Here is a 26035-nt window from a genome sequence, read left to right as displayed (position 1 = left end):
GTCTCTACTAAAAATACAAAAATTACCTAGGCATGGTGGTGCGCGCCTATAATCCCAGCTACTCAGGAGGCTAAGGCAAGAGAATTGCTTGAACCCAGGAGGCGGAGGTTGCAGTGAGTCAGGATTGCGCCACTGCACTCCAGTCTAGGTGACAGAGTGAGACTCCATCTCAAAAAAAGAAAAAAGTACTTTTGAATAAATAAGTAAATGAGCAACTCATAAGAAGAGATATAAACCGTCTGACCTGAGATAATCAGCTTACTCATTGTTTTAAAAGTGAAGAAGGATGGTCATGGTAGTTTATGCCTGTAGTCCTACCTACTTGGGAGGTTTGGGCAGGAGGATTGCTTGAGCCCAGGAGTTTGAGACTAGCATACCATGATCGTGTGTGTAAATAGTCATGGTACTCCAGTCTGGGCAACGTAGTGAGTTACTGATCAAAAAAAAAAAAAAGTGAAGTTTTCTAAATTAAAGAACTATAGTAATGGACATTATATTCTGTTTGCCCTTAATACAAGAAGAGATAAAGAGAAATAGACTGCCGGGCATGGTGGCTCACGCCTGTAATCCCAGCACTTTGGGAGGCTGAGGTGGGCGAATCACCTGAGATCAGGAGTTCGAGACCAGCCTGACCAACATGGAGAAACCCTGTCTCTACTAAAAATACAAAATTAGCCAGGCGCGGTGGTGCATGCCTGTAATCCCAGCTACTTGGGAAGCTGAGGCAGGAGAATCACTTGAACCCGGGAGGCGGAGGTTGCAGTGAGCCGAGATTGTGCCATTGCACTCCAGCCTGGGCAACAAGAGCGAAACTCTGTCTCAAAAAAAAGTGAAATGGGCCGGGCGCGGTGGCTCACGCCTGTAATCCCAGCACTTTGGGAGGCCGAGACAGGCGGATCACGAGGTCAAGAGATCGAGACCATCTTGGCTAACATGGTGAAACCCCGTTTCTAATAAAAAAATACAAAAAATTAGCCGAGCGTGTTGGCGGGCGCCTGTAGTCCCAGCTACTCGGGACGCTGAGGCAGGAGAATGGCGTGAACCCAGGAGGCGGAGCTTGCAGTGAGCTGAGATCGTGCCACTGCACTCCAACCTGGGGGACACAGCGAGACTCCGTCTCAAAAAAAAAAAAAGTGAAATGGACTAATACCTCCTTAGGTCCCTTTGTAGCTTCACTCATTGACTCCATCCCTTTATTGTTCGTTTGTTTGTTTATTTATTTATTTAAGATGGAGTCTCACTCTGTCACCCAGGCTGGAGTGCAGTGGTGCGATCTCAGCTCACTGCAACCTACGCCTCCTGGGTTCAAGTGATTCTTATGCCTCAGCCTCCCAAGTAGCTGGGACTACAGGCATGCACCACCACACCTGGCTAATTCTTGTATTTTTAGTAGAGATGGGGTTTCACTATGTTGGCCAAGCTGGTCTTGAACTCCTTACCTGAAGTGATCCACCTGTCTTGGCCTCTGAAAGTGCTAGGATTACAGGTGTGAGCCTTGGCGTCAGGCTCCTTTATTGTTATTATAATTTGGCATGGGGGATGGGGTAGTTCTCACTGTGTTGCCCAGGCTGGAGTACAGTGATTTGATCACAGCTCACTGCAGCCCCCGAAGTCCTGGGCTCAAGCCATCCTCCCGCCTTGGCCTCCCAAAGTGCTAGGATTACAGGTGTGAGCCAGTGCATCAGCCTGTCCTTTTATTATGATCCTACTTAAATGCATTCTGAAGAAAAAATAAGTAAACATTGATACTGAGCCCTTCAGAAATGATGTTATTGGACTGCATTGTTTCTTGTGTTTTATTTACTGACAAAAATTATTGGTTGGTTAGAAAGGTAACTTCCAGGATTTCTAATTTTTTTTTTTTTTTCCCACAGACAGAGTCTCACTCTGTCACCCAGGCTGGAGTGCAGTGGTGCGATTTCGGCTCACTGCAACCTCCGCCCCCCAAGTTCAAGTGATTCTCCTGCCTCAGCCTCCTGAATAGCTGGGATTACAGGCGCCTGTCATTGCACCTGGCTAATTTTTGTGATTTTAGTAGAGATGCAGTTTCACCATCTTCTGCAGGCTGGTCTTGAACCCCTGACCTTGTGATCCACCCGCCTCACCCTCTCAAAGTGCTGGGATTACAGGCGTGAGCCATCACACCCGGCCTGATTTCTAAGTTTTATAGGAACTACAGGCCTTGCCTGGTGGTTCATGCCTGTAATTTCAGCACTGTGGGAGGCTGAGGTGGGTGGATCAACTTTAGGCCAGGAGTTTGAGACCAGCCTGGCCAACCTGATGAAACCCCATCTCTACAAAAAATACAAAAAAATTAGCCAGGCATGGTGGTGCATTCCTGTAATGCCAGGTACGTGGGAGGCTGAGGCATGAAAATTGCTTGAACCTGGGAGGTGGAGGTTGCAGTGAGTCGAGATCACACCACTGCATTCCAGCCTGGACAGAGCGAGACTCTGCCTCTGATAAAAAAAGAAATAAATAGGCTGGGCTCGGCCAGGCGCGGTGGCTCACGCTTGTAATCCCAGCACTTTGGGAGGCCGAGGCGGGCCGATCACGAGGTCAGGAGATTGAGACCATGGTGAAACCCCGTCTCTACTGAAAATACAAAAAAATTAGCTGGGCGTGGTGGCGGGCGCCTGTAGTCCCAGCTACTCAGAGAGGCTGAGGCAGGAGAATGGCGTGAACACAGGAGGCGGAGCTTGCAGTGAGCCGAGATCGCGCCACTGCACTCCAGTCTGGGCGACAGAGCAAGACTCCGTCTCAAAAATAAATAAATAAATAAATAAATAAATAGGCTGGGCGCAGTGGTTCACACCTGTCATCCCACCTGTAATCCTAGTCCTTTGGGAGGCCAAGATGGGCGGATCACGAGGTCAAGAGATTGAGACCATCCTGGCCAACATGGTAAAACCCCATCTCTACTAAAAATACAAAAAATTAGTCGGGCATGGTGACGGATGCCTGTAGTTCCAGCTACTCGGGTGGCTGAGGCAGGAGAATGATGTGAACCCGGGAGGCGGAGCTTGCAGTTAGCTGAGATCACGCCACTGCACTCCAGCCTGGGGCAAGACTCTGTCTCAAAATAAATAAATAAATAAATAAATAAATAAATAAATAAATAAATAAATAAATAAAGGAATAACAGCATCTGATAAATTATAGCTGACAAATATTGCAAAAATTAACCTCTTAAAACATACTGTGATCCCCATCATTTGTATTACTTTGAGGAATACCCTTTTTCTTTCCTATCCCCAGTTTCTCGATCTTTGGGCATGAATGCATCAGTGACAATTGAAGGAACATCTGCTATGTACAAACTCCCAATTGCACCATTAATTATGGGGTCACATCCAGTTGACAATAAATGGTAAGTTAAATATAATTTTAGAGTAGCAAAGTCAATTTTTCTGAAAGCGCAGTATGGAACAACTTTTAACCTGGCTCTTATCCCACTTGAATTTCTAGAGGTTGGCCTTTTGTTTTATCCATTCATTGATTTCTCTTTTGTTCGATATCTGAGTGTTCCTCTCCAAAGTCTGCTCATAGAACACATTCTCTGCACTGAGAGGGAAAAAAGAGAACTGTGCTAATTCCTCTGGCTTAATGAGTGCCCCCTTTTATCTTACGTTCATTTGGAGTTACATTGGAGTAATAACTGGAGAACATGCCTCAGCATAAATGTTTGATTAAATTCTACAGTGTTAACCAATAGCATGTCTGGGAATTGGGGGTAGGAAGTTTCACAGAGTGAGCTTTTGAGAGTTTGTACTTATGTGTCTGTGTGATACATACATGTTTAAGAATAGGTGTTTGTGGGCCAGGCGCGGTGGCTCACGCCTGTAATCCCAGCACTTTGGGAGGCTGAGGCAAGCGGAACACCTGAGGTCAGGAGTTCAAGACCAGCCTGGCCAACATGGTGAAACCCCGTCTCTACTAACAATACAAAAATTAGCTGGGCATGGTGGTGGGCACCTGTAATCCCAGCTACTCACGAGGCTGAGATAGGAGAATCCCTTGAACCCGGGAGGCAGAGGTTGCAGTGAGCCAAGATTGCGCCATTGCACTCTAGCCTGGGCATTAAGAGGGAAAATCTGTCTCAAAAAAAAAAAAAAAAGGTGTTTGGGTTTTTCATTTTTATATCAAGTCAAAATCCAACGCTTCCACTCTCTTTTTTTTGAAGGACCCCTTCCTTCTCCTCAATCACCAGTGCCAACAGTGTTGATCTTCCTGCCTGTTTCTTCTTGAAATTTCCCCAGCCAATCCCAGTATCTAGAGCATTTGTTCAGAAACTGCAGAACTGCACAGGTGAGTTTTGAGCTCAGGATCTATTACTTGTTATAAGTGTGAAAAAGAAACTTCAAAGTCAGGTTATCGTGACGTCTTTCAGTCTTACATGCCTCATTGAAATATTAACTCGTAAAGATGTTATAGTGCTTTGTACTAGTAAATGCTTAGTAAGAACTCTTTTGGGTGAATGAATGTAGATATCAAGGGGAAACTGAGCTGTCAGTGTTTTCATCTTAACATGATCATTATATTGATTCTTGTTTTTCCAGGAATTCCATTGTTTGAAACTCAACCAACTTATGCACCGCTGTATGAACTGATCACTCAGTTTGAGCTATCAAAGGACCCTGACCCCATACCTTTGAATCACAACATGAGATTTTATGCTGTAAGTAAAGCCCTAGGGAGCTAGAATGTTATAGGTTATGTTTGGACCCAAGATCATAATCTTCATTATTGAGGTCAGATATGTTTCTTCGAGACTGCTAGATCATGTCCTATTTAGTAAGGCAGGAAATTACAGAAATCTCAGAAATGGGCTGGGCACGGTGGCTCACGCCTGTAATCCCCGCACTTTAGGAGGCCAAGGCAGGCGGATCACGAGGTCAGGAGTTCGAGACCAGCCTGGCCAACATAGTGAAACCCCGTCTCTACTAAAAATACAAAAAATTAGCCATGTGTGGTGGCAGGTGCCTGTAATCCCAGCTACTCGGGAGGCTGAGGCAGGAGAATGGCTTGAACCCGGGAGGCAGGGGTTGCAGTGAGACAAGATTGTGCCATTGTGCTCCAGCCTGGGTGACAGAACGAGACTCCGTCTCAAAAAAAAAAAATCTCGGAAATGTACTGAAATAAAAGGGCATGAGCTTCCATTAGGAAACAACAATGTACGTTTCTTTGTTGAATTTTTTGGGTGATTGGCCGGGCGCAGTGGCTCACACCTGTAATCCCGGGAATTTGAGAGGCCAAGGCAGGTGGTTTACTAGAGATCAGGAGTTTGAGACCAGCCTGGACAACATGGTGAAACCCTGTCTCTACTAAAAATACAAAAATTAGCCAGGTGTGGTGGAACATGCCTGTAATCCCAGCTACTTGAGAGGCTGAGGGAGGAGAATCACTTAACCCGGGAGGCAGAGGTTGCAGTGAGCCAAGATTGCACCACTGCACTCCAGCCTGGGCAACAAGAGTGAAATTCTATCTCAAAAAGAAAAAAGAGGCTGGGTGTGGTGTTTCACATGTCTAATCCCAGCACTTTGGGAGGCCGAGGCGGGTGGATCACGAGGTCAAGAGATTGAGACCATCCTGGCCACCCGGGTGAAACCCCGTCTCTACTAAAAAAATACAAAAATTAGCTGAGCGTGGTGGCATGCGCCTGTAGTCCCAGCTACTCGGGAGGCTGAGGCAGGAGAATCGCTTGAACCTGGGAGACGGAGGTTGCAGTGAGCCAAGATTGCGCCATTGCGCTTCAGCCTGGCAACAGAGTGAGACTCCGTCTCAAAAAAATAAAAAAAAAAAAAGAAATTTTGGGTGACAGACTCTTTTTTTTTTGAGCTGGAGTCTTGCTCTGTCGCCCAGGCTGGAGTGCAGTGGTGAGACATCTCAGCTCATTGCCAGCTCTGCCTCCCGGGTTCATACCATTCTCCTGCCTCAGCCTCCCGAGTAGCTGAGACTACAGGCGCCTGCCACCACGCCTGGCTAATTTTTTGTATTTTTCGTAGAGACGGGATTTCACCATGTTAGCCAGGATGGTCTCGATCTCCTGACCTCGTGATCCACCCGCCTCGGCCTCCCAAAGTGCTAGGATTGCAGATGTGAGCCACCTTGCCTGGCAGGGTGACAGACTCTTAATGGCATTTTGAACTTTTAGAATATCATAAGTAGGTGTTATAAATTCTTACTGTTTAATTCTTTCAAGTGCTATGAGCTTAGAATCTGGAAAGATCCTGAAAGTAATTACAGAGAGGAAAACGCTGGAAGCAATAATTATGAGGCTGGGCATGGTGACTCACACCTGTAATCCCAGCACTTTGGGAGGCCAAGGCAAGGCAGATCACTTGAGCTCAGGAGTTCAATACCAGCCTGGGCAACATGGCAAAATACTGTCTTTTTAATTTTTTTATTTTTTGAGATGGAATCCAGCTCTGTTGCCAGGCTGGAGTGCAGTGGCGCGATCTCGGCTCACTGCAACCTCTGCCTCCCGGGTTCAAGTGATTCTCCTGCCTCAGCCTCCTGAGTAGCTGGGACTATAGGTGTGCACCACCACGCCCAGATAATTTTTGTATTTTTAGTAGAGACGGGGTTTTACCACGTTGGCCAGATTGGTCTTTATCTCTTGACCTTGTGATCCACCCTACTCTGCCTCCCAAAGTGCTGGGATTGTAGGCGCAAGCCACCGCGCCTGTCATTTTCTTTTTTTTTTTTTTTGCTCTCGTTGCCCAGGCTGGAGTGCAGTGGTGCGATCTCGGCTCACTGCAACCTCTGCCTCCCAGGTTCAAGTGATTCTTCTGCCTCATCCTCTGGCAAAATCCTGTCTCTACAAAAAAAAAAAAAAAAAAATACAAAAATTAGGCAGATGTGGCCGGGAGCGGTGGCTCACACCTGTAATCCTAGCACTTTGGGAGGCTGAGGCGGGCAGATCACGAGGTCAGGAGATTGAGACCATCCTGGCTAACATGGTAAAACCCCATCTCTACTAAAAAATACAAAAAATTAGCCAGGCGTGGGGGCGGGCACCTGTAGTCCCAGCTACCTGGGAGGCTGAGGCAGGAAAATGGTGTGAACCTGGGAGGCGGAGCTTGCAGTGAGCAGAGATCGCGCCACTGCACTCCAGCCTGAGCTACAGAGCAAGACTCTGTCTCAAAAAAAAAAAAAAAAAAAAATTAGGCAGATGTGGTTGCTCATGCCTGTAGTCTCAGCTACTCAGGAGGCTGAGGGGCTTCATCCTGGGAGTTGGAGATTGCAATGAGCCAAGATCGCACCATTGTACTCCATCCTGGGTAATGGGAGTGAAACCCTGTCTCTAAAATAATAATAATAATGGAATGTTCCAAAACCTCATCTGGACTTGAATTTATTTGAATCTTTTACAATAGACTAAAGTAGTAGCTACCAAATTCTGGCTGCATTATTATTATATAGGTGTTTTATTAAAAATAGAGATTTTGCGACCGGGCGTGGTGGTTTATACCTGTAATCCCAGCACTTTGGGAGGCCCAGGTGGGCGGATCATGGTCAGGAGAGGGAGACAATTCTGGCTAACACGGTGAAACACCATCTCTACTAAAAATACAAAAAATTAGCCGGGTGTGGTGGCGGCTGCCTATAGTCCCAGCTACTCGGGAGGCTGAGGCAGGAGAATGGCGTGAACCCGGGAGGTGGAGCTTGCAGTGAGCTGAGATTGCGCCACTGCACTCCAGCCTGGGCAACAGAGGGAGACTCTGTCTCAAAAAAAAAAAAAAAAAAAGAGATTTTGCATTTATGGTTTAGGAACCTCTTTAGTATAGATTTCTGAGGTAGTTTTTATGTTAGCTAGGTTAGGAAACCACTAGCATAGTGCATTTACTAAAAAGACATCTTTTCAGCCTAATTAGTTATTGATTGGCATTTATAATATCAGCTGATGAAAACATTCACTGTGGAGACTTTTCTGCACTTTTTTGAGCAGTAGGTTTTTTCAGGATACTTTGTGGTTGGAATACAATAGGTAACTAAATAGCACTCGTTAACTGTTTTTTTTGCCCAGGCTCTTCCTGGTCAGCAGCACTGCTATTTCCTCAACAAGGATGCTCCTCTTCCAGATGGCCGAAGTCTACAGGGAACCCTTGTTAGCAAAATCACCTTTCAGCACCCTGGCCGAATTCCTCTTATCCTAAATCTGATCAGACACCAAGTGGCCTATAACACCCTCATTGGAAGCTGTGTCAAAAGAACTATTCTGAAAGAAGGTACTGCCTTTCCTTTGATATGCTTACTGGAAGATGGAAACTTACTTCTCCAGTGGTTCTTTAATTGGTGGCCCATCAGAATCACCTGTAGAACTTAAAAAAGTTTTTTTTTTTTTCATTTTTGGCATAAAAGTCAAGCAAATTAGCTGCACGTGGTGGTGCACGACTGTAGTCGCACCTACTTGGGAGGCTGAGGAAGGAGAATCGCTTGAACCTGGGAGGCGGAGGTTGCAGTGAGCTTAGATCATGCCATTGCACTCCAGCCTGGGTGACAGAGCAAGACTCTGTCTCAAAAAAAAAAAAAAATCAAACGTGGAGCTTTTAACACTACAGATGATGGCCAGGTGTGGTGGCTCATGCCTGTAATCCAAGCACTTTGGGAGGCCAAGGTGGGCAAATCACTTGAGCCCATAATTTGAGATCAGTCTGAGGAACATGGCAAAACCCCATCTCTAGAAAAAGGTAGCCAGTTGTGGTGGTGTGTGCCTGTGGTCCCAGCTACTCAGGATCCTGAGGCAAGAGGATTGTCGCTTGAGCCTGGGAGGCAGAGATTGCAGTGAGCTCAAATTGCACCACTGCACTCCAGCCTGGGTAACACAGTAAGACCCTGTATCAAAAACAAAACACCAGGCCGGGTGCGGTGGTTTGTGCCTGTAATCCCAGCACTTTGGGAGGCTGAGGTGGGCAGATCACGAGGTCAAGAGGTTGAGACCATCCTGGCCAACATAGTGAAACCCTGTCTCTACTAAAAATACAAAAATTAGCTGGGTGTGGTGGTACACACCTGTAGTCCCAGGTACTTGGGAGTCTGAGGCAGGAGAATCACTTGAACCTGGCAGGCGGAGGTTGCACTGAGCTTAGATCATGCCACTGTACTCCAGCGTGGGTGACAGAATGAGACTCCCTCTCAAAAAAAAAAAAAAAAAAAAAATCACAGATGCTTTGTTTCCACACGAAGGTGAACTGAATGATAATCTCAGTGAGAAGAGTTGGGAATCTAAACTCCACAAATCATTTTGATGGAACCAGTCTGTAGATTAGCATTTGGAGACCACTGCTTTTTTTGCAATGTTCTTAACTCTTTTTCTGAACGTAGTAATGTAACTGGGTATTTTAGGGCCTGTACCTTGTAGCAGATATACATAAGGTAGAACTTGGAATGGTGTAGTGAGAGAGGCTTTTTTTTTTTGAGACAGGGTCTCACTCTGTTGCCCAGGCTGAACCACAGTGGCATGATCACAGCTTTCTGCTGCCTCTACCTCCTTGGCTCAAGCGATCCTCCTGCCTTAGCCTCCCAAGTAGGTGGGGCTATAAGCATGTACCACCAAGCCTGGCTAATTTTTTTCTGTAGAGACAGGGTCTCTCTATGTTGCCCACGTTCGTCTCTAACTCCTGGGCTGAAGCGACCCTCTTGACTTGTCCTCCAAGGTGCTGGGATAATAGGTGCCACTGTGCTTGGCCAGTTTTAGGTTAAATTTTAGGTTGTTAGGAGAGTGCTTCCCAGGTTTAGTCCTGAGTATATTTTCTCTCCCCATTGTTTGGAGAACTTAATCTTACAGCTTTAAGAAGGTTTAGCCCTTTTTTCTCTCAGGATTCTGGAATGCTCATGATTTTTTTTTTTTTTTTTTTTGAGATGGAGTCTCACTGTTTCCCAGGCTGGAGTGCAGTGGCATGATCTTGGTCCACTGCAACCTCCGCCTCCTGGGTTCGAGCGATTCTCCTGCCTCAGCCTCTGGCTAATTGTTTAAAATTTTTTTAGTAGAGATGGGGTTTCACCATCATGGCCAGGCTGGTCTCGAACTCCTGACCTCGTGATCCACCCTCCTAGGCCTCCCAAAGTGCTGGGATTACAGGTGTGAGCCACGGCACCCGGCCTAAATGCTGATGATTTTCAAAGACAGTTGGCTATTAGAAGCTTTGCTGTAAATTTTGGCTGTTCTAGCTAACCATAGTTAACTTTAAAAATCTTAAGTCAGAAGCGCTCTGTTGATAGGTATGTGTCAGTGCCAATGATAGACAATAAGAAACAGGGAAGGCAAATCAGATCTCTTTTATTTTTTTAATTTTTTGTTTTTTGTTTTTTTTTGAGACAGAGTCTCGTTCTGTTGCCCAGGCTGGAGTGCAGTGGCGCAATTTTGGCTCACTGCAAGCTCTGCCTCCTGGGTTCATGTCATTCTCTTGCCTCAGCCTCCCAAGTAGCTGGGACTACAGGCGCCCGCCATCATGCCTGGCTAATTTTTTTGTATTTTTAGTGGAAACGGGGTTTCACTGTGTTAGCCAGGATGCTCTCGATCTCCTGACCTTGTGATCTGCCCGCCTCAGCCTCCCAAAGTGCTGGGATTACAGGCATGAGCCACCGCACTTGGCCTTTTTGTTTTTTTTTTTTTGAGACGGCGTCTTGCTTGGTCACCCAGGCTGGAGTGCAGTGGTGTGATCTTCACTCACTGCAACCTCTGCCTCCTGGGTTCAAGCAATTCTCTTGCTTCAGCCTCCCAAGTAGCTCGGATTGCAAGTATCCACCACCATGCCAGGCTAATCTTTGTAGTTTTACTAGAGATGGGGTTTCGTCGTGTTGGCCAGGCTGGTCTTGAACTCGTGACCTCAGTGGTCTCCCTGCCTCGGCCTCCCAAAGTGCTGGGATTACATGCGTGAGCCACCATGCCTGGCCTTTTTTTTCTTTTTTTTTTGAGACGGAGTCTTGCTCTGTCGCCCAGGCTGGAGTGCAGTGGCGCAATCTTGGCTCACTGCAAGCTCCGCCTCCCGAGTTCACACCATTCTCCTGCCTTAGCCTCTCCGAGTAGCTGGGACTACAGGCGCCCGCCACCACGCCCGGCTAATCTTTTGTATTTTTTAGTAGAGACGGGGTTTCACCGTGGTCTCGATCTCCTGACCTCGTGATCCGCCCGCCTCGCCTCCCAAAGTGCTGGGATTACAAGCGTGAGCCACCGCGCCCAGCCGGCCTTTTTTTTTTCTTGATACAGGGTGTCGCTCTGTTACTGAGACTGGAAAGCAGTGGTACAGTCATAGTTCACTTTGGCCTCAAACTCCTGGGCTCAAGTGATACTTTTCTCTCAGGCTCCTCAAGTCACTGGACTATAGGCATGCACCACTACATCTAGTCAAATTTTAAAGAAATTTATATTATACTTTCTATTTCAGTGTGCATATTTATACAGCAACATTTTTTTTTGTAGAGATGGGGGGTCTTGCCATGTTGTGTAGGATAGTCTTGAACTCCTGGCCTCAGGCGATCCTCCCACCTCAGCCTCCCAAAGTGTTGGGATTACAGGCGTGAGCCACTGTGCTGGGCCAGGAGATTCTTCTTGTGGAAATAAGAATTGCTTTAGAAATGAGAAATTTTAGCTGGGCACGGTGGCTCAAGCCTGTAATCCCAGCACTTTGGGAGGCTGAGGTGGGCGGATCACGAGGTCAGGAGATCGAGACCATCCTGGCTAACACGGTGAAACCCCGTCTCTACTAAAAACACAAAAAATTAGCCGGGCGTGTTGGCGGGCGCCTGTATTCCCAGCTACTCGGGAGGCTGAGGCAGGAGAATGGCGTGAACCCAGGAGGTGGAGGTTGCAGTGAGCCGAGATCGCGCCACTGCACTCCAGCCTGGGGGACAGAGAAAGACTCCGTCTCAAAAAAAAAAAAAAAAAAAAGAAATGAGAAATTTTTAGTAGTTGGAGTAATAACGTAGAGCATATACGTTCAAAGTTGTGGCACTTCTGTTTCGCGTGTTTAAAAGCCTTAAGAAGTCTCCAGATAGCTTTAGGGCATTTAAAAATGAGTTTTCATAAGGTTGTTATGGAGCTAATCCTACAGAGAGGCATGCTTTTTACAAACAAAGTATATGATCCTTGTGTCTAGGCTGCTAGCACATCTGGCATAAGAACATATGATGATGGCTAGATATATGTGGAATAAATACATTATTTTAGATTATAGCCTCTATATCTCTGCTTGCCAAACTATGGGCTGCACATCTAAGAGCTGCAAACACTTGATAGAAAGCAGAGTTTATGGCAGTGGTTCTAGATATCTCCTTATCAAGTAGAATGAGACACTCGGCCACTTTTATTTTCAGAATTCACTTTTACATTTTAGGGATTAAGTTTCTTCATCTTGGAAAATTGAAAGTCCAGCTACTTTTGGCCGGGCGCAGTGGCTCACGCTTGTAATCCCAGCACTTTGGGAGGCCAAGGCGGGCGGATCACAAGGTCAGGAGATTGAGACCATCCTGGCCAACATGGTGAAACCCTGTTTCTACTAAAAATACAAAAAAAATTAGCCAGGCATGGTGGCGGGCGCCTGTAGTCCCAGGTACTCGGGAGGCTGAGGCAGGAGAATGGTGTGAACCCAGGAGGCGGAGCTTGCAGTGAGCCGAGATTGCGCCACTGCACTCCAGCCTGGGCGACAGAGCAAGACTCCGTCTCAAAAAAAAAAAAAAAAAAAGAAAGTCTAGCTACTTTTGTTCTGGAGAAATTTATAACAAACTGGCAGGTTCCTTGGAATCTGATTCCTTCTATCATCTGTGGATGACATAGTAGGTTTTGTATGTGAAAAAAGTGTGAGATTTAGTTTCCAAGGAGGGAGAGAGAATTTCAGTCTGTACATTTAAGGAATGTTATTTGTGTGAAGTGTTTTTTTTTTTTTTTTTCAGACAGAGTGTTGCTCTGTTTCCCAGGCTGGGGTTCAGTGACATCATCTTGGCTCACTGCAACCCTTGCCTCCCAGGTTCAAACGATTCTCCTGTCTCAGCCTTCGGAGTAGCTAGGATTACAGGCGTGCGCCACCACACCTGGCTAATTTTTTTTTTTTTTTTGAAACGGAGTGTCACTCTGTTGCCCAGGCTGGAGTGCAGTGGCATGATCTCAGCTCACTACAACCTCCGCCTCCTAGGTTCAAGTGATTCTCCTCCCTCAGCCTCCTGAGTAGCTGGGATTACAGGCGTGTGCCACCACACCCAGCTAATTTTGTATTTTGTATTTTTAGTAGAGATGGGGTTTGTCCATGTTGGTCAGGCTCATCTCGAACTCCTGACCTCAGGTGATGAGCCCACCTCAGCCTCTCAAAGTTCTGGGATTACAGGCCTGAGCCACTGCATCCGGCCTCTTTTTTTTTCTTTTTAGTAGAGTTGGGGTTTCGCCATGTTGGCCAGGCTGGTCTTGAACTCCTGACCTCAGGTAATCCACCTGCCTTGGCCTCCCAAAGTGCTGGGATTACAGGCGTGAACCACCGTGCCCGGCCTGTGTGAAGTCTTATATTTGGTTGTTTTATGATCTTTCTCTTTGCCTTTTAGATTCTCCTGGGCTCCTCCAATTTGAAGTGTGTCCTCTCTCAGAGTCTCGTTTCAGCGTATCTTTTCAGCACCCTGTGAATGACTCCCTGGTGTGTGGTGAGTTGTGTGGGTGGCTAACACCTCTCATGGAGCGGTTTGGTCCCTATGGCTTTTTTGGAAAGTCAGAAGCTAAATCTAAAACAATTTCCTATGAATTTTGTCTTTCAGTGGTAATGGATGTGCAGGACTCAACACATGTGAGCTGTAAACTCTACAAAGGGCTGTCGGATGCATTGATCTGCACAGATGACTTCATTGCCAAAGTTGTTCAAAGGTAGCCTTGGCCCTTTTTCATCTGAGTCCCATTTAGAGATGTATAAAGAATGTTGTTGAGTAGGGTGCGGTGGCTCATGCCTGTAATCCCCACACTTTGGGAGGCCGAGGTGGGCAGATCACGAGGTCAGAAGATCGAGACCATTCTGGCTAACATGGTGTAACACCATCTCTACTAAAAATACAAAAATTAGTCGGGTGTGATGGTGGGCACGTGTAGTCCCAGCTACTCGGGAGGCTGACGCAGAGGAATAACTTGAACCTGGGAGGTGGAGGTTGCAGTGAGCCAAGATCGCGCCACTGCACTCCAGCCTGACGACAAAGCGAGACTCCGTTTTTTTTTGTTTTTTTGTTTTTTTGTTTTTTTTTTAAAAAAAGGCCAGGCATGGTGGCTCATGCCTGTAATCCCTGCACTTTGGGAGGCAAAGGCGGGTGGATCACGAGGTCAGGAGATTGAGACCATCCTGGCTAACACAGTGAAACCCTATCTCTACTAAAAATACAAAAAATTAGCCCGGCATGGTGGCGGGCGCCTGTAGTCCCAGCTACTAGGGAGGCTGAGGCAGGAGAATGGCATGATCCCAGGAGGTGGAGCTTGCAGTGAGCCAAGATTACGCCACTGTACTCCAGCCTGGGCGACAGAGCGAGACTCTGTCTCAAAAAAAAAAAATGTTGTTTTCAGAATTAGCATGAATTTCAAATAAAGGAGCAATTTAGTTATTGCTTTGATTTCACCCTTCTCTGCTTTCGGATTCAAAGTAATCCAAGCTTTGTTTTTTTTTTTTTTGACATGGAGTCTTGCTCTGATGCCCAGATTGTACAGTGGTGCAATCTTGGCTCACTGCAACCTCTGACTCCCAGGTTCAAGCAATTCTCCTGCCTCACCCTCCCGAGTAGCTAGGATTACAGGCATGTGCTACCACACCTGACTAATTTTTGTATTTTGGTAGAGACGGGGTTTCACCATGTTGTCCAGGCTGGTCTCAAACTCCTGACCTCAGGTGATCCGCCTGCCTCGGCCTCCCAAAGTTCTGGGATTACAGACGTGAGCCACTGCACCCAGCCAGCTTTGTTTTGTTTTGTTTTGTTTTTTGAGACAGAGTCTCGTTCTGTCGCCCAGGCTGGAGTGCAGTGGCGGGATCTCCACTCACTGCAAGCTCTGCCTCCCAGGTTGACGCCATTCTCCTGCCTCAGCCTCCCCAGTAGCTGGGACTACAGGCGCCCACCACCACGCCCGGCTAATTTTTTTTGTATTTTTAACAGAGATGGGGTTTCACCCTGTTAGCCAGGATGGTCTTGATCTCCTGACCTTGTCATCTGTCCACCTCAGCCTCCCAAAGTGCTGGGATTACAGGCGTGAGCCACCGTGCCCGGCCTTTTTTTTTTTTTTTTTTTTTTTTTAAATAATATTACTATGAGAGTAATGGGAAGTAAAGTAGGTAACTTCAGGCCTGGAATTATGGTACTTTAAGGTAGGAGAAAGCCATAATAAAATACAGATATTTTTCTTACCTATCCTGTATGCCAATTCTTCATAGATGTGACATTTTTATCTTTTTATTTTTTTATTTTGAGACAAGAGTCTCACTCTATTACCCAGGCTGGAGTGCAGTGGCATGATGACGGCTCACTGAAGTGTTGACCTCCGAGGTTCAGGTGATCCTTCCACCTAGACCTCCTGAGTAGCTGGGACTGCAGGCGTGAGCCACTGTGTCTGCCTGAGCAGATTTCACAACTTAAATGTTGGGCTGGGCGTGGCAGTGCTCGCCTGTAATCCAGCACTTGGGGAGGTCAAGGCAGGCAGATTACTTGAGGTCAGGAGTTCGAGACCAGCCTGGCCAACATGTTGAGATGTCATTTCTATAAAATTACAAAAATTAACCAGGCATGGTGCTATCCGTCTGTTATTCTAGCTACTTGAGAGGCTGAGGCAGGAGAATCACTTGAACCCAGGAATCGGAGGTTGTGGTGAGCCGAGATCACACCACTGTTCTTTAGCCTGGGTGATGGAGTGAGATTCTGTCTCAAAACAAACAAACAAACTAAATAACTAAATAAAAAAAATAAAAATTAGCCAGGTGTGGTGGCAGGTGCCTATAATCCCAGCTACTCAGGAGGCTGAGGCAGGAGAATTGCTTGAACCTGGGAGGCGGAGGCTGCAGTGAGCTGAGATTGTGCCACTCCACTCCAGCCTCATAGACAGAGCAAGATGCCATCTCAAAACAAACAAAAAGCCAACTTAATTTTTTTTTTTTTTGTTGAGACAGAGTCTAGCTCTGTCGCCCAGGCTGGAGTGCAGTGGTGCAATCTCGGCTCACTGCAAGCTCCGCCTCCCGGGTTCATGCCATTCTCCTGCCTCAGCCTCTCTGAGTAGCTGGGACTACAGGCGCCCGCCACCACGCCCGGCTAATTTTTTGTATTTTTTTTTCAGTAGAGATGGGGTTTCATCGTGGTCTCGATCTCCTGAGCTCGTGATCCACCCGCCTCGGCCTCCCAAAGTGCTGGGATTACAAGCGTGAGCCACCGCGCCCGGCTAGCCAACTTAATTGTTACGTGATAGTTAAGCCAGTATGCATCCCAGAACCATTAATATGTAATTTTTTGAGATTTTTCTGCAGCTGGGTCTGGCAGCCTATTTTTGTAAATAAATTTTATTGGAACACTGCTGTTCATTTACATGTCTGTGGCAGATTTCTAGGTAATATTGCAGAGTAGGTGAACAGGAAACATGACCTACAAAGCCTGACATACTACAAAAAAAAAAAAAAAAAAAAAAAATTTGCGGCCGGGTGCGGGGGTCACCCCTGTAATCCTAGCACTTTGGGAGGCTGAGGCAGGTAAATCACAAGGTCAGGAGTTCAAGACCAGCCTGGCCAAGATGGTGAAACCCCATCTCTACTAAAAATACAAAAATTAGCTGGGCATGGTGGCAGGCTCCTGTAATCCCAGCTACTTGGGAGGCTGAGGCAGAGAATTGCTTGAACCTGGAGGCGGAAGTTGCGATAAGCCAAGATCGGGCCACTGCACTCCACCTGGATAACAGAGCGAGAGTCTGTCTCAAAGAAAAAAAAAAAGAAAATTTGCTGGCTGGGTGTGGTGGCTCACGCCTATAATCCCAGCACTTTGGGAGGTGGGCGGATCGCCTGAGGTCAGGAGTTCGAGACCAGCCTGATTGACATGGAGAAACCCTGTCTCTACTAAAAATACAGAATTAGCTGGGCGTCATGGCGCATGACTATAATCCCAGCTACTGGAGAGGCTGAGGCAGGAGAATCACTTCAACCTGGGAGGCGGAGGTTGCGGTGGGCCGCGATTGTGCCATTGCACTCCAGGCCTGGGCAACAAGAGCAAAACTCCATCTAAAAAAAAAAAAAAAAAAAACACAAAAGAGAGAAAAAAAAATTTGCTGACATATGTTCTAGAGCAAAACATTTGCAAACTGAGGTTTATGAATATAAATTTATCTGAAAAATAAAAAGTGCTTTGCTTTAAAATAAACAAGATTTATAATAGAAATAGCACTTTTTATAATAGTGTAGGTTTGGGATGATCTAAGTCATTAAAGTTTAGTACTTGATGGGTCAAGAGATTTTTCTTTTTTTTTTTGAGATGGAGTCTTGTACTTTCACCTGGGCTGGAGTGCCATGGCACGATCTCAGCTCACTGCAACCTCTGCTTCCCAGGTTCAAGCAATTCTGCCTCAGCCTCCCAAGTAGTTGGGATTACAGGTGCCTGCCACCATGCCCAGCTAATTTTTTGTAATTTTTTTTGTTTTTTAGTAGAGATGGGGGTTTCACTATGTTGGCCAGGCTGGTCTGAAACTCCTGACCTTGTGATCCGCCCGCCTCGGCCTCCCAAAGTGCTGGGATTACAGGCGTGAGCCACTCCGACCGCCGGAGATTTTTCTAATGGCTTCTTAACTAAAATAAATTATGTATCCCTGTAATTACCATATGAAGCCCCCCAAGGATGACATTTTCTTTTTTCCTTTGAAATGAAGTCTTGCCCTGTTACCAAGGCTGGAGTGCAATGGGACGATCTTGGCTCACTGCGATCTCTGCCTCCTGGGTTCAAGTGATTCTCCTGTCTCCCCTTCCTGAGTAGCTGGGATTACAGCTGTGCACCGCCACGGCTGGCGAATTTTTTGTATTTTTAGTAGAGAGAGGGTTTCACCCCGCTGGCCAGGCTGGTCTCAAACTCCTGACCCAAAGTGATCCACCTGCCTTGGCCTCCCAAAGTGCTGGGATTACAGGAGTGAGCCACCGCGCCCGACCTAAGGAGGCTTTTTTTTTGTTTTTTTTTGAGATGGAGTCTCGCTCTGTCACCTAGGCTGTAGTGCAGTGGTGCGATCTCAGCTCAATGCAATCTCCGTCTCCCTGGTTCAAGCAATTCTCCTGCCTCAGCCTCCCGAGTAGCTGGGATTACAGGCATGCGCCACCACGCCCAGCTAATTTTTGTATTTTTAGTAGACAGGGTTTCACCATGTTGGCCAGGATGGTGTCGATCTTCTGACCTCATGTTCCATCTGCCTCGGCCTCCCAAAGTGCTGGGATTACAGGCGTGAGCCACTGCGCCTGGCCCCTAAGGAGGCATTTTCTTACTGAGTTCCATTATTACCAATTTTCTTTTAGTTAAGTTTGAAATTCAATTATTTGGACTCTTATTTATAGTTTGCTTTTGTTGTGTGATTCATAAGAGGTTGACAATTTTATGTTGGGTTAGATTTTTAGAATGTATTTACCCAAAGCTCTGGTATTTGATAGAACTATTTTTGTCTTACAGATTATTTGCCCTACCTGAAAACTGCTTACTGCAAAACTCTGATGTTTTATCTAAATCTCAGGTCTCATTCAGCAGCTATTGCAATGTTAACTTTGTTTTCTTCTTTATTTTGCAGATGTATGTCCATCCCTGTGACGATGAGGGCTATTCGGAGGAAAGCTGAAACCATTCAAGCTGACACCCCAGCACTGTCCCTCATTGCAGAGACAGTTGAAGACATGGTGAAAAAGAACCTGCCCCCGGCTAGCAGCCCAGGGTATGGCATGACCACAGGCAACAACCCAATGAGTGGTACCACTACACCAACCAACACCTTTCCGGGGGGTCCCATTACCACCTTGTTTAATATGAGCATGAGCATCAAAGATCGGCATGAGTCGGTGGGCCATGGGGAGGACTTCAGCAAGGTGTCTCAGAACCCAATTCTTACCAGTTTGTTGCAAATCACAGGGAACGGGGGGTCTACCATTGGCTCGAGTCCGACCCCTCCTCATCACACGCCGCCACCTGTCTCTTCGATGGCCGGCAACACCAAGAACCACCCGATGCTCATGAACCTTCTTAAAGATAATCCTGCCCAGGATTTCTCAACCCTTTATGGAAGCAGCCCTTTAGAAAGGCAGAACTCCTCTTCTGGCTCACCCCGCATGGAAATATGCTCGGGGAGCAACAAAACCAAGAAAAAGAAGTCATCAAGATTACCACCTGAGAAACCAAAGCACCAGACTGAAGATGACTTTCAGAGGGAGCTATTTTCAATGGATGTTGACTCACAGAACCCTATCTTTGATGTCAACATGACAGCTGACACGCTGGATACGCCACACATCACTCCAGCTCCAAGCCAGTGTAGCACTCCCCCAACAACTTACCCACAACCAGTACCTCATCCCCAACCCAGTATTCAAAGGATGGTCCGACTATCCAGTTCAGACAGCATTGGCCCAGATGTAACTGACATCCTTTCAGACATTGCAGAAGAAGCTTCTAAACTTCCCAGCACTAGTGATGATTGCCCAGCCATTGGCACCCCTCTTCGAGATTCTTCAAGCTCTGGGCATTCTCAGAGTACCCTCTTTGACTCTGATGTCTTTCAAACTAACAATAATGAAAATCCATACACTGATCCAGCTGATCTTATTGCAGATGCTGCTGGAAGCCCCAGTAGTGACTCTCCTACCAATCATTTTTTTCATGATGGAGTAGATTTCAATCCTGATTTATTGAACAGCCAGAGCCAAAGTGGTTTTGGAGAAGAATATTTTGATGAAAGCAGCCAAAGTGGGGATAATGATGATTTCAAAGGATTTGCATCTCAGGCACTAAATACTTTGGGGGTGCCAATGCTTGGAGGTGATAATGGGGAGACCAAGTTTAAGGGCAATAACCAAGCCGACACAGTTGATTTCAGTATTATATCAGTAGCCGGCAAAGCTTTAGCTCCTGCAGATCTTATGGAGCATCACAGTGGTAGTCAGGGTCCTTTACTGACCACTGGGGACTTAGGGAAAGAAAAGACTCAAAAGAGGGTAAAGGAAGGCAATGGCACCAGTAATAGTACTCTCTCGGGGCCAGGATTAGACAGCAAACCAGGGAAGCGCAGTCGGACCCCTTCTAATGATGGGAAAAGCAAAGATAAGCCTCCAAAGCGGAAGAAGGCAGACACTGAGGGAAAGTCTCCATCTCATAGTTCTTCTAACCGACCTTTTACCCCACCTACCAGTACAGGTGGATCTAAATCTCCAGGCAGTTCAGGAAGATCTCAGACTCCCCCAGGTGTTGCCACACCACCCATTCCCAAAATCACTATTCAGATTCCTAAGGGAACAGTGATGGTGGGCAAGCCCTCCTCTCACAGTCAGTATACCAGCAGTGGTTCTGTGTCTTCCTCAGGCAGCAAAAGCCACCATAGCCATTCTTCCTCCTCTTCCTCATCTTCTGCTTCCACCTCAGGGAAGATGAAAAGCAGTAAATCGGAAGGCTCATCAAGTTCCAAGTTAAGTAGCAGTATGTATTCTAGCCAGGGGTCTTCTGGATCTAGCCAGTCCAAAAATTCATCCCAGTCTGGGGGGAAGCCAGGCTCCTCTCCCATAACCAAGCATGGACTGAGCAGTGGCTCTAGCAGCACCAAGATGAAACCTCAAGGAAAGCCATCATCACTTATGAATCCTTCTTTAAGTAAACCAAACATATCCCCTTCTCATTCAAGGCCACCTGGAGGCTCTGACAAGCTTGCCTCTCCAATGAAGCCTGTTCCTGGAACTCCTCCATCCTCTAAAGCCAAGTCCCCTATCAGTTCAGGTTCTGGTGGTTCTCATATGTCTGGAACTAGTTCAAGCTCTGGCATGAAGTCATCTTCGGGGTTAGGATCCTCAGGCTCGTTGTCCCAGAAAACTCCCCCATCATCAAATTCCTGTACGGCATCTTCCTCCTCCTTTTCCTCAAGTGGCTCTTCCATGTCATCCTCTCAGAACCAGCATGGGAGTTCTAAAGGAAAATCTCCCAGCAGAAACAAGAAGCCGTCCTTGACAGCTGTCATAGATAAACTGAAGCATGGGGTTGTCACCAGTGGCCCTGGGGGTGAAGACCCACTGGACGGCCAGATGGGGGTGAGCACAAATTCTTCCAGCCATCCTATGTCCTCCAAACATAACATGTCAGGAGGAGAGTTTCAGGGCAAGCGTGAGAAAAGTGATAAAGACAAATCAAAGGTTTCCACCTCCGGGAGTTCAGTGGATTCTTCTAAGAAGACCTCAGAGTCAAAAAATGTGGGGAGCACAGGTGTGGCAAAAATTATCATCAGTAAGCATGATGGAGGCTCCCCTAGCATTAAAGCCAAAGTGACTTTGCAGAAACCTGGGGAAAATAGTGGAGAAGGGCTTAGGCCTCAGATGGCTTCTTCTAAAAACTATGGCTCTCCACTCATCAGTGGTTCCACTCCAAAGCATGAGCGTGGCTCTCCCAGCCATAGTAAGTCACCAGCATATACCCCCCAGAATCTGGACAGTGAAAGTGAGTCAGGCTCCTCCATAGCAGAGAAATCTTATCAGAATAGTCCCAGCTCAGATGATGGTATCCGACCACTTCCAGAATACAGCACAGAGAAACATAAGAAGCACAAAAAGGAAAAGAAGAAAGTAAAAGACAAAGATAGGGACCGAGACCGGGACAAAGACCGAGACAAGAAAAAATCTCATAGCATCAAGCCAGAGAGTTGGTCCAAATCACCCATCTCTTCAGACCAGTCCTTGTCTATGACAAGTAACACAATCTTATCTGCAGACAGACCCTCAAGGCTCAGCCCAGACTTTATGATTGGGGAAGAAGATGATGATCTTATGGATGTGGCCCTGATTGGGAATTAGGAACCTTATTTCCTAAAAGAAACAGGGCCAGAGGAAAAAAAACTATTGATAAGTTTATAGGCAAACCACCATAAGGAGTGAAGTCAGTCAGGTCTGATTTGGTTAAGAATCCTAAATGGCATGGCTTTGACATCGAGCTGGGTGAATTAGGCATATCCAGACCCTATTAAAGAAACCACAGGGTTTGATTCTGGTTACCAAGAAGTCTTCTTTGTTCCTGTGCCAGAAAGAAAGTTAAAATATTTGCTTAAGAAAGGGAGGGGGGTGGGAGGGGTGTAGGGAGAGGGAAGGGAGGGAAACAGTTTTGTGGGAAATATTCATATATATTTTCTTCTCCCTTTTTCCATTTTTAGGCCATGTTTTAAACTCATTTTAGTGCATGTATATGAAGGGCTGGGCAGAAAATGAAAAAGCAATACATTCCTTGATGCATTTGCATGAAGGTTGTTCAACTTTGTTTGGGGTAGTTGTCCATTTGAGTCATGGGCAAATGAAGGACTTTGGTCATTTTGGACACAAGTAATGTTTGGTGTCTGTTTCTTAGGAGTGACTGGGGGAGGGAAGATTGTTTTAGCTATTTATTTGTAATATTTTAACCCTTTATCTGTTTGTTTTTATACAGTGTTTCATTCTAAATCTATGAGGTTTAGGGTTCAAAATGATGGGAGGCTGAAGAGCAAGGCTTATATGCTAGTTGGGAGCTTATAGCTGGTGCTAAAACTGTAGCATCAAGCCCAAGCAAATTAGTCAGAGCCTGCCTTTAGAGTTAAACATAATAGAAAAACCAAAATGATATTTTTATTTTAGGAAGGTTTAAATAGGGTTCAGAGATCATAGGAATATTAGGAGTTACCTCTCTGTGGAGGTATTGACTTGTAATCTCATTTTCCTTTCAAAAAAAAAAAAAAAAAAGCTAAGGTAGCTTGTTGGGATGTAAACATGTTTTCAGATGCAGTAAGGTTTAGTGTAGGACAGCCTTCCTGACCCGGTGGCATGAAAACCATTACAGAATTAATAGTTCTCCTGCTTCCACAATGTGCCAAAAGTCTACATCCCAGCATTTTGTTTGCAGGAGAACTGATGCCATTCCTAAGAGCTGGACTCATTGTTTCTCTTCATCACAAGGAGAAGGGAGTCTAAACTTTAATCACTCCACTGTATGCTCCCTGAGATAAAACAGTAAAAAATCCGCAGCCATAGTTCACTTAAAACAATTTCAAGCTCACTTGAAGTAATGGGGGCCTGGAATGCTAGGTGAGCATGAAGATAAACCCTTGCTACTATGTAGCAACCCAGTTGGACCTTTTTGGAGAAATAGGTCTGAGTCTGGATTCTGGGGGACATCAATAAGAGCCCTTCACATAAAAATACAGAAATCCAGGAGACTGTTTTGAGTGCAACAGAAGTTCTCAGTATTTGGAGGGTCCTCTCAAAAATTCTGCGGCCTTACTTTGATATTGACACCTGCACTGTGCCATTCCTGATTATTCCATTCAGGATCTGTATCAGCGGGATGGGGCATGGTCCCCAGCACAACTCTTCTGGGTTAAAAAAAAAAAGCCAGGTGATTCCTTTGTGTGTTATGTCATAAGTGGAGTGACTTCATCATATATGGAAGAAGATTTCTGTATTCAGCTTTTTCTGCAGGTTGGAGTCAGCATAGAGTTGGAAAATCAGCTTTGGCTTTCTTTCCTGTCTCATTTCCTCTAGTGTTCTCCTTTTTATGGTCATCAGCTCTCAACAACTCTGCCACTTTTGTGTCCCAAGGTAATAAGATGTAGGAAACAAAACATTGTAAAGTGGAGCAAGAAAAGTTATCAGTTAACCACATCAGAGTCAAATGTCTTGGGTGACACTAAGGAGGATATGGGCAGGTGATACCAGAGTGCTTTATCTTGTGATGTTGATACAGTAGCAGCCTCTCAGACATTCAGCCAGGTTGGATTTCTCATGAGTTTGTCACCTAGTTTTGAATCCTATCCCGTTGGTTTCTGCAGGAAAAAAAAAAAAAAAAATTATGTGGTTTTTAAAATTTGTTCTGAGTGGGGAGAATCTTAGGGGGAATGTACTGAATAGTATCAGGGGCTCAGCTCCCCCAAGCAGGGCCAACAAATACCAAAATGAGTAAACTGGGAAGCTTTTCTCTCTTTCTGTCTTCATCCCAGATCAAAGAATCCCGAGTTAGGATCTGGATGAAGGATATGCCCCTGAATTGTCGATGGGCTCACCCCCACACTGACCCAGCATCTGAACTTGCTTATCAGGGAGCCGGGGCTAAACTGCTTCACCCTGCCTGAGAACCAGGGAGCACTGCATTTCTCCACAGGGTGGAGGAGAAGAGGCAGAATAAACCAAGCCTGGGACACCTCCCTCCTGTCTAGGTGTACTCATTCTTCTGTTTCAAAAGAAGGCAAGGACATGAAGTCAACTTCTACCTATCTTCTGCTGCTGGAGTCTTATGTATTCTCAGTTTGACCTGATTCCTCTTCTGTCTTTTGACTTAACATTAGGGGTTCTTGGTCATAACCTGCTCTGATGTACATAAAGATTTCAGGTTCAATATCAATGTGTCTTAAAACAGAAGTATTTTAGCGGGTGGGGGGTGGGGTGGTGGGGACAAACAATGCAGGATATAATTGCCAAAACCAGGCTTGAGGTTGGTGACTCTTGAAGATTTTCCTTCTTCAGGCCTAGATCGGAAAATTAAGTGCAGCAATATCATGAATTCTCAGAAGCCCTTTCAGGGAGCCAGTGAGTCATACAGTATCCACAGTTGAGTCACTTAAAGATGTCAGTATAGGAAACATTATTCACAATCCTTGGGCAATCTCATTTTTTTTTCCTTCTCCCCTTCCCCCCTGCCCCCCATACATTTCTATCCTTGAGTTAGTTTTGGAGGGGCAGGAAGTACTTAACATCTCAGAAGCTAGATTGGGAAACATGCTCAGCTATAAGAACTGAGCTTTAAATTTTGAGTTTAAAAATGTACATCAGGAGCAGCTGGGGAGGGTCTTTTTTTTAAAAAAATCTTTCAAATTTGGTTTTCTGTGCATATGGCCGTTCTGTAAATACTTTGGGGTTTTTCATTTTTTTGAAAGTAGATGAAATCTGTTGTGGGATTTTTTTCCCGAAACATTACAAAATAACCTGTTTATTTACATGCAAATAAACTTCTTTGATAAAAAGTAATTTGCCTGTGTGTAATAAAATTTTAGCCTTTGAATACTTTTTTCATTTGTTCAAAACAGTCAAAAGTAAATGTCTTCCCTGAGTACTACTTGAAATGGGTCCACTGGTAACTGACGGACCTGTGAAACTTGTCTTCATTCTATTAGTTTTTCTACTTTTTGCCGTTTTTTTTTTTTTTTTTTCCTGAGATGGAGTCTCACTTTGTCGCCCAGGCTGGAGTGCAGTGGTGCAATCTTGGCTCACTACAACCTCCGCCTCCCGGGTTCAAGTGATTCTTCTGCCTCAGCCTCCCGAGTACCTGGGATTACAGGCGCCCACCACCACGCCCAGCTAATTTTTGTATTTTTAGCAGAGACGGGGTTTCACCATGTTGGCCAGGATGGTCTCGATCTCCTGACCTTGTGATTCACCCGCTTTGGCCTCCCAAAGTGCTGGGATTACAGGCGTGAACCACCGCGCCCGGCCATCCCTTTGCCATTGTTACTCACCAAATGCATCAGTTTTTGCTGGGAGAAAACAGCTCTTAGATGAGACAGAATGAAAAGGGTTTTTTATTCCACTGGCTGAAGTCAAGCAAAAACATTAAAAGTACCTGGGACAGGAGGAGAAGACAGACCTGGGTATGTGGGCCTGAGAATGAGTTACGAAGCCCCCTCTAGGATTAAAAAAAAGCGGGGGGGGGGGGGGGCGCCGGTCGTGGTGGCTCACATGAGGCCTGTAATCTCAGCACTTTGGGAGGAGGCTGGAGGATCACTTGGGCCCAGGAATTGCAGACTAGTGTGGGCAACATAGGGAGACCCCGTCTCTACAAAAGAAAAAAAGATCCCAACACTCTGGGAGGATCACTTGTAGTC

The 26035-nt window shown here is 46.0% G+C and overlaps 1 protein-coding gene across 2 annotated transcripts in view; it reads left to right on the top strand.

Moving 5' to 3' along the window:
* MED1 (mediator complex subunit 1) overlaps positions 1-25181 on the top strand; it is a 46640-nt gene extending 21459 nt beyond the window's left edge. Inside the window, exons 10-16 of one of the 2 annotated variants that reach the window (XM_032163453.2) lie at positions 3259-3370; positions 4184-4308; positions 4560-4678; positions 8030-8231; positions 13534-13629; positions 13741-13846; positions 18743-25181. In XM_032163453.2, coding sequence (XP_032019344.1) covers positions 3259-3370; positions 4184-4308; positions 4560-4678; positions 8030-8231; positions 13534-13629; positions 13741-13846; positions 18743-21992 — 4010 coding nt within the window. In that variant the 3' untranslated portion in view covers positions 21993-25181. The remainder of the gene's footprint in view (positions 1-3258; positions 3371-4183; positions 4309-4559; positions 4679-8029; positions 8232-13533; positions 13630-13740; positions 13847-18742) is intronic. The other variant, XM_058445526.1, reaches the window with a different exon arrangement.
* The last annotated feature ends 854 nt before the right edge of the window (positions 25182-26035 follow it).

Source organism: Hylobates moloch, unplaced genomic scaffold (genome assembly GCF_009828535.3).
Source record: "Hylobates moloch isolate HMO894 unplaced genomic scaffold, HMol_V3 SCAFFOLD_10, whole genome shotgun sequence".
NCBI classification, from domain to species: domain Eukaryota; kingdom Metazoa; phylum Chordata; class Mammalia; order Primates; family Hylobatidae; genus Hylobates; species Hylobates moloch.
This window is presented reverse-complemented; position numbering and strand designations above follow the sequence as displayed.